Below are 8642 nucleotides of genomic sequence, written 5' to 3' on the forward strand. Positions count from 1 at the left end.
AGTCTTGCTATCAGCTGGTTTTGACAGGAAATACCAGTGTGCCAGGATGTTCTGATAAAGACTGAGGTGCAGGCGCAAAGCCGTCTTTACTATGTGAGTTGATGTTTATTATATAAACCTGGCTTTCCTTTGAGTGTCCCTGGGTGTTTCTCTCTTTTATTTTTTGCATGTTTTTTTTTTTTACACGATTATGCCCAACAAATTTTTTATGCTATTTTGTTTTTGTTTTTTTACTTTGTTTTAAAGACAATCGTCATATTAGAAAATATACATAAACAATCTTGATTTTACTTTACATAATACTGATAATACTTTATTTAGCTTTAACAACTGGGATAATTCGACTCCTGAAAGTAGATAACACACAAATCATTCTAGATCAGGTGCCCAAGTGGACTGGACCATGAAAAGTACAACGACTTATATAATGATGATGATGGTGTATAGATATAATTCATATAAATAATATATTAAAACAAATTATCCTATTACACATTTGTTTATATTTTTCTCTCTTTTTTCTCTTTCTTTCCCTTTTTTTTCTTTCCTTTTATTTCACAGCCGAAGATACATTTCTGAACTCATTTTACAGCTTAAATGTACTACTTAACCTTAATGTACAGATCATCTGTAATCCTTCTCTTTTCTTTCTGTTTATATGTATAATATATATGTTGATGTTTATGTGTATGAAAGGAAACGTCTTAATAAAAAAGACATTGTTTAAAAAAAACCAAATTATCCACCCACTCTCTTTCACTTAACCAATTCAGAGTTACAGGAGGCCTGGAGTCTATCCCAGCTGCCACAGGGTGATAGGCAGGAAACACTCTGGACAGGTCATCAGTCTGTTGTCGGTCTAACACCGAGAGACAGACAGAGATTCACACCTATGACCAGCTTAGAATGGCTTAACTTAACCCCACTAACCGCTTTGGACTGTGGGAGGAAGCCAGAGCACCCAGAGAGACGTCATCAGGATTCAACTTTTTAGATTCCTGTAGACTTGCTGCTGTAGGCTGAAGCTACTGGTGGATTTCCCATGATGCACTGAGACCTTCTCCTTCACTCCCCGTGTTTTATATAACTTTGTTTAATACAATGAACTTTTTTCTTGTCTCTTCTGTAGTTGTTTCTTATTTGTGGTCTCTCTATGCTCCTCTTTTGTCTCCTTCCATTTCTCTCATCCCCAATCAGCCTTCCAAGGCTTCTTCCTGGTTCTCTTGGTGGTCTTCCTGCTAGAAGAGAATTCTTCCTTTACACTTTTTCCAAATGTTGCTCATAGGAGATCATCTGGTTGATGGTACTCTCGCTGACAATGTACAGTCTTTACCTATGCAATTTAAAGATAAAGATACCCCCACAAAATCTACACCAGTGGTTCTATATTTTAGGACAGCGGTCCCCAACCCCCGGGCCTCGGACCGGTACCGGTCCGTGAGTCGTTTGGTACCGGGCCGCGAGAGTTGAGGCTCGGGTGTGAAATGTACGGTTTTCAGGGTTTTTATCGGTTTTTAGTGTTATTTTGTTATCGTTTTTTTAATCGTTAACTCGGTTTTCCTGGGTCTTTTCACGTGTGTTATGAATAAATCTTCTTTATTTCGGTACCGGTACTAGTTTTATTTTGTTGTATTTATCCGCGACACCTTAAAGGCCGGTCCATGAAAATATTGTCGGGCATAAACCGGTCCGTGGCGCAAAAAAAGTTGGGGACCGCTGTTTTAGGACACATTTAAAAAAAAGTGACTGACTCCTCACAAAAAGTCCCATCATTATCACTTCAGGTTAAGCTTTGTTTAATCTGTTCAAACATCTCCTCCCTCCACAGACACAAATCATCAGCCAGTCACAGCTAAACAAGGGCACCGGGTCATCTGGCATTAAGACTGACCCTGAAACTGTTTGCAAGGCAAGAAAGTGCAACGAAACCGTCCGACTTCTAGGAAATAACAAGTTAAGCTCAAACACGGATAAGACTCACGGATGGGAAACAGTTGTGCAAACCATAGACGAGTAATGTTTAACACCTCTGAAAGAAAAACAAAATGATTGGCCGGGATTAACAAACATTCTTAGAGCTCCTAACTGAGCCTAAAATGTGATTTTATGGATTAAGGAAAGTTTGAGAAACTCTGAGCAGGGAAAGGAGCAAGAGTTTTATCTTCAACACAAAAAGTAGTGACAACGATCTAATAGTTAATGGTCATATAATAACCAGTAAAAATAACCTTATCATACAATCTCTGTTTACACTGAATACTGCAATTATCAAAACTTTCATGCAGTGAACATCTCTGTTGAATAAAGTGGAAGCGAGACTCCGGCCTGTTAAAGGTTAGATTGTTGTAATGGAGTGAAGCAGAAAAAGAAAGCAGCATAACAGAGAAATACTTAAACAGAGTACATTAAAACTGTTCTTCAGTAAGGTACTTGAGCAAATGTACTGAGGTGCATTCCACCACTGCTCTGATCCATGCTCTCACTCAGAGTGTTGGGCACTCTCAGATTAACAGTTTATATTTCAGGGGAACTCAGGTTAAAAGGCTCTGAAAGATCCAAGTCATCATTCCTGTTCTATTTGCATATTTCACATTTTCACTTGTCCTTTCTTGTGGTGAGCGCCGCACTTTCTGCCCTGATTCAGACGTTGTATTCGGTGAGAGAGCTGATGAGACTGACCCGTGCACAATTTAATCTGTAGCATTTAACAGCATTGGAAAGCTGTTTCCCTTATTTTGTATTTACTGTTTGCCTAATACTAAATACTTTAATGTGAAAAAATACTTTTTCACAGTGTGTACATGTATACATTAAACAGTCGTTTCTTCATATTCTGTTGATAGATTTATTTAATACTGAAGGTTTTTGAGACATTTTAAATAACCAGTGCGACACCGACTCTGTCTGTCTTGGTTTCTTTCATATTACTGTTGTGAATTAATCACTACATGTTAAACATCAACATGCCAGCGTTGTCAATTCAGTTTTTTTCATGTTGTATAATAATCGGAGCCTCTGAAGCAGCTCAAGCTAATTTTACACTGCAGGACACAAACAGTCCACTTTGATCTTAAGTGGCCTGGAGCAGTGAAACTCCCCTTTCTGCTAGTGTAAAACCATAATATGCATTTAACCCCTGAAATGAATGAACTTAATATAAGGAAAAGAAGTACAATTACAAACAGAGGTCTCTTTTTTCTGTCATGCTGCTGTAGCAAATGTAAGAACTGACTCTTTGCACAAACAAACAGAAAATGCTGAGATTTCTGCAGTAAATAGTGGAAAAAGGGAGCTTTTCTGGAATTTTATTGTTTGTCTCTAAACATGATATTTTGTTGTTGAATGAATGGGGAAGGTGTTTATCAGTAGCCAAAGCTGTAAAACTCTACATTTTAAAGTCCAAAATTTATACCTTCCTTAACATTTTCCAAAGCCGTCCTGTTGCCTGGAGTCTTTGCTGGGCTGACTGTGGCCCCCGGGCCTTATGTTTGACTCCCCTGCTCTAAAGCTTAAACAAGACAAATTTTATCAGATTCTGCAAATACTTTGTTTGCTCTCTTGGAGAGGAAACACTGGCAGCATGTTGTCTCCTCTGCTTAACAAAACTTTCAAAGCTCTTAAAACCCTTCCTCCCTGCTCCTAACAGGTTTCCACCTGAACTCTTCTGGGGGCAAGGATGCTTTGGGAATAACATTTATCTTTACTAGGATTTACTATTCTAACTTTCGGGGGGAATTCTTAGAAAAGATCATGATTAATAGTGTTTTTCTTAGAATTTCATCAATAGGAAGCTTTGTGAGCCTCCCTGTCCCTGAGCACAACTTTACCACCTTAAAACCTGAAGTTAATGAAATCTGATAAGACAAGCAGAACAATGGGCCCATTAATGGACACTCAAGCCCGAGTAAGTGCGTGTTTTCTCTTCTCAGAAGGGGCGTTTAACACGTTTAGGGTCAAATCATCTGTTTTTTTATTTGTTTTATTTTTCACTTTTACTCCTGGTGCTCACAGTTCTTATGTCCTTCATTGACCCTGTCTCCACCTTTATTTCTACCTTTCTTTTTTTGTTTTTATGGAAGAAGCTTTAAAGTTGTTAAAGTCTTCTTACTCTTTACTAGCGGCTCAAGTTCAACCAAATAAATACTTAAACTCGAACGTTTCTGCTACATTTATATTTTGGATATCAGTACAAAACACACAGGATTCAGAGCTTTGTTTCTATATCAGATATGCATGTTTTATTGGTGTTTCTGTGATCTGTACTCAGGTTTGGAAAAGCCCTCTGGTCGTCACCGCAGAGCTGTTATACCTGTGAGGAGAAAAGTGGCAAAGATTTCATTTTATTTTAAGCAAATCATCCAAAAATTGATTGTCATAGGTGGTTACAGCTGGCCTTTTCTCAGTCAGTCTCTGTGGGGTTTCACCTGGAGAAGTGGGAGGAGCAATGAGCGGGCAGTCCTGTCTGGCTGAACGGAGGTGAGGAAGAGGAAGAGGTGGTTCTGTAGGCGGAGTCCTGGCTGTGGCAGAGACGTTCTCGACCACAGAAACACAAAGACTCCTCAAGAGGAACCACGGGGATCCCCGCCAGAGCTGCGTTCTGAGCAATCGTACCATAGTTAACAAAAAGTGAGAAAATCAGTTTAGTTCACTGACATAAAAATACAAACCGACTTTTAGGAAAAGGGGAAATGAAACTGAATCAATGGGAAAAAAGTTTTTTTGACATTTACATGACTTTCACAACAAGCCCAAGGAAGCTTTTGCGTACTGAGACTGCATCATATACATGCCTGTGTTTATACTTTATACTTAACTAATTAAAAGGATATATACATATATATATATATATATATATATATATATATATATATATATATATATATATATACACATGTATATGTGTGTATATATGTATGTATGTATATATATATATATATATATATATATATATACATACATACATATATATATATATACATACATATATATATATATATATATATATATATGTATGTATGTATATATATATATATATATATATATATACATACATATATATATGTATGTATATATATATATATATATATATATATATATATATATATATACATACATATATATATGTATGTATATATATATATATATATATATATATATATATATATATATATACATATATATATATATATATATATATATATATATATATATATATATATATATATCATATATTACATTCCTCATGTAATTTTTCTGTATTTAGGGTGTAATTTTCAACTTCATATGACTTGCACCACTTAAGGTGGTGTGTGGACAAGAGGCATTGTAACGATTAGGCCTTTCCCATTCAAGCTGCTCTTGAATGCTCCTTTAGTCTCAGGGGTCACCTGAGTTTTACACCAGACACTCTTCTTCATGCAATCCCAAATGGATTTGTCTCCTCCCAGGATAAAGTCAGGGATCTTTCATTTGTTAGGTGAATGAGTAAACTACCACACTATGGAGCCGCTAGACCTTTGTCATAAAATGTTTTAATTGTTCACTACATTAAAAAAGCTTACATTTTCCTTTAAAGCATTAAGCTGTTAACCCTTCTACTTGTAAGCATTTTTGTGTAGAAACGTTATGCAGTAAATGTTGGGAAATTACCCAATATGTTACACACTTTATTATCCACCCATGCACCCTATTCTGCTGGTTCAGCCAGCTGCCATAGGGCAAGAGACAAACTCCACAGAGCCAGATGATGGAGTCGTCCTACCCATCACACACCACACTGTCCTTAGTTTAAAAAAAACCCAAAGCAAATATAAATAAATAAATAAAAATACAAACCAATAATAACATTGTTTCTGACATAAAGAAATCTGATCGGATGTGTTCTGACTAACACCTGCCTTCATCAAGAGTCTCCGGTTCTTCATGTCCTGCTTCCACGGCATCACGTAGAGTTTGGGGATCATTGGATGTCGGGCTGAAAATGTTGGGACGTGGCATGATGATCGTCTGGGAGTAAATAGAAAAGGATATGAGGTGTGGGTTTTGGGCACTCTGGAGCAGGATTCATGCAGTTTGGTTCAGTTTATCTGCTAGTTTGTAAAGTTTAGAGACAACTAAAGGAGCTGCAGTTTTGGTGCTGCTGCGCTGCAAAGACTGTGCCACTTAGTGTTAGTAAATAAGCCTGAGGAAATGGAAGTGCAATGCAATCACGTAGGGTCATTTTTTTTTCTAAATTAGTCCCAGTAATCTCTATTGAATTTAAAAAAAAAAACTCAATAATGAACTGCCTGCTTCCTTGAATATAGTTTCCTTTGGTTCACAGACCAATAATACAGTCTGAAACAATGGGAGATGGTTGCAGTTACTCTCCATATCAGAAGAACTAAAATAGATTCTTGAAATAAGATAATGCATCTAAAATATATTCAGAAAAAAGGGAACATTTTCTGATTTTACACATATTTTTGTACAGATTTTATTTTCGGTAACAAACCATTTAATGTACTAAATAAAACAGACGGTATTAACTTGCATTATTTGCTGTTACACTGAAAAGCGGGACTCATTTGTTGAATCGAACTGTGCAAAATGCTGGTTGGAGAAAGGAAGTAAGTCTGTGCATTTAATAACACTTTACAGCTCTGTGTTCAGTGTGAAACAATCAGGAAATGTACTCACTCGTGCTGGTCAGCGCTCCCTGTGTCAGCCATGTTTGTTGACTGTCAGAGTCACCATGGAAACCCTCATTCCCCCCAGTGCATTATGGGTCTTGGGTAGAATTACAAGTAGACACTTTGGGGCTGTTTGTGTAACTTCAGTCAGTGATGGAGAAGAGCAGCGAGTCATTTCTGTTTACTACATCACATAAACTGTAACTCAGGAAAAAATAAAACACCACCAACTGAAGCTGTGGAAAATGGATCTTTGAAGAAATAAATTAAGATTTAGCAACTGGACAACATACAGTAGGACTGATGGTAAAGAAGAAAAATATTAATGTGTTTCCCTCTTACAGCTCCACATCATGTGTTTCCAGTGTTGGGGAGTAACGGAATACATGTACCGCCGTTACGTATTTAAAATACAAAATATGAGTAACTGTATTCCGTTACAGTTACCGTTTAAAAAGGTGGTATTTAGAATACAGTTACTTTGTTGAAATAAATGGATTACACGGCGGTACTTCCCTGTTTCATATTGTCGCGGGTCAGGACTGTTTGGGTTTTGTTTGACAGCTACGTTCTGTTGTTCCAGGCGGCAGCGTTACGGTTGCTATGGTTACAGGGTGACGCTCTCTCTCTGCGTGTTTCCTGGGTGAGAGAGGCCTTTTTGTTGTTGTTATGCTAAGCTAATAGGCAGAATGCTACAGGTATAGCTCTAAAGAATGTAGCATCATAGGCAGTGTAGTCCGTGCTGCAGGGAGAATGGACTGCCATACACGTTATGTGTCTGTGAGCGAGGGAGGGAGAAAAAGGAAAAATACGAGCTGTCATTGAGCAAAAACGGGAGCTGGAAGCATGTAAATATAATAATAACCACTGCAGCCAAGAAGAGTGCCTGACGAGCCCAGTTGTAAGTAAGCTATTAAGACTCGACTGTACACCGTGTTCGTGTTTTCCTCCAAAAACAATAAGTTCTGTTGGAGCAGCCTTTCAACGCCTCTCTCTGTCTCTGGCTAGCAGAGTTGACCCAGACAACAAAGTAAAGCTAATTTTTGGCTACGAGCCTGACACAAACCCACCGTATTAGCCAGAGGTCCCTTTACTACGGTTCGGAGCCGCGGACCTTCAGTAACAGTAATAAATCACAGCAACAGTACATTCATGTAGTTGTAAACAGCATGAAAATATATTAAGTAATCCAAAGTATTCAGAATACGTTACTCTCATTGAGTAACGTAACGGAAAACGTTACAAAATACATTTTGGGGCATGTATTCTGTAATGGAATACATTTTAAAAGTAACCTTCCCAACACTGTGTGTTTCTTTGCTGTTACAGTATCGTCATTTAAACTTCATTTTTAAACTTCACCTGAGTGTTTTTGTCCTCACTGTTAGATTTTGGAAACCAGATACTGCAAGACAGTGTTTAATAAGACTCAGAACTAGTGACTGAGACCATATCTAACCAGGAAACCGTTTACTGTGGTCACAGAACAAGGAAGCATAGGGTTATTTTGCCATAGACCTCTATGTAATCTCATTGTAACCAGAGGTGTTTCCCTTAGGACATGGCTGATAGGTCAGAAGTCAACTAGCTAGTTATGTCACAATCTTTCCCTAATATAATATAACCATACTGAAAGATATATCCTGCTCACTGTACATTTTCTCTCAATAATGTCCCATCCATGAGCATTTTATAACAGGCTTAGTTTCTCTGCCTACTGTGGCTAAAAAATCAGATTGCAATTCTGTTCCCTTAAAACCAGACTTCATGTGCTTCCTTACATGTTGTAGGAAAAAGTGTTGTTTGGGAGTAATGCGATGTGCCAGGCTCACACTAAAATAGGCATGTCACACAACTGAAATATACAAATCATGGTGAGAGGAGGGGTTTTTACATAACTAGCCCTTTTCATTGCACCATTTTGTCAATTTAATTAATAGTAGCCTAAATGAAAAATAAATACCATTAATA

General features: G+C 37.5%; 1 protein-coding gene across 1 annotated transcript; it reads right to left on the minus strand.

The window, feature by feature from the left end:
- Positions 1 to 1608: 1608 nt before the first annotated feature.
- Positions 1609 to 7684, minus strand: LOC146506258 (sperm-associated microtubule inner protein 10-like). The gene is made up of 4 exons (XM_085178946.1): positions 6679 to 7684; positions 5898 to 6006; positions 4425 to 4597; positions 1609 to 4309 (listed from the first exon to the last, which is right to left on the minus strand). The coding sequence occupies exons 1-4, from the start codon at positions 6708 to 6710 to the stop codon at positions 4264 to 4266; spliced, it is 360 nt and encodes a 119-aa protein (XP_085035072.1). The 5' UTR covers positions 6711 to 7684; the 3' UTR covers positions 1609 to 4263.
- Positions 7685 to 8642: the final 958 nt, after the last annotated feature.

This window comes from Neolamprologus multifasciatus, chromosome 12 (assembly GCF_963576455.1).
Source record: "Neolamprologus multifasciatus chromosome 12, fNeoMul1.2, whole genome shotgun sequence".
Taxonomy (NCBI): domain Eukaryota; kingdom Metazoa; phylum Chordata; class Actinopteri; order Cichliformes; family Cichlidae; genus Neolamprologus; species Neolamprologus multifasciatus.

What these genes read in the sequence shown, in the direction of transcription:
- LOC146506258 (XM_085178946.1), bottom strand. Translation starts at nt 6,710, where the DNA reads ATGGCTGACACAGGGAGCGCTGACCAGCACGA. An exon ending in GGGAGCGCTGACCAGCACGA is followed by an intron (nt 6,007 to 6,678) that starts GTGAGTACATTT and finishes ATTTACTCCCAG; the next exon opens with ACGATCATCATGCCACGTCC. An exon ending in ACCGGAGACTCTTGATGAAG is followed by an intron (nt 4,598 to 5,897) that starts GCAGGTGTTAGT and finishes ACGATTGCTCAG; the next exon opens with AACGCAGCTCTGGCGGGGAT.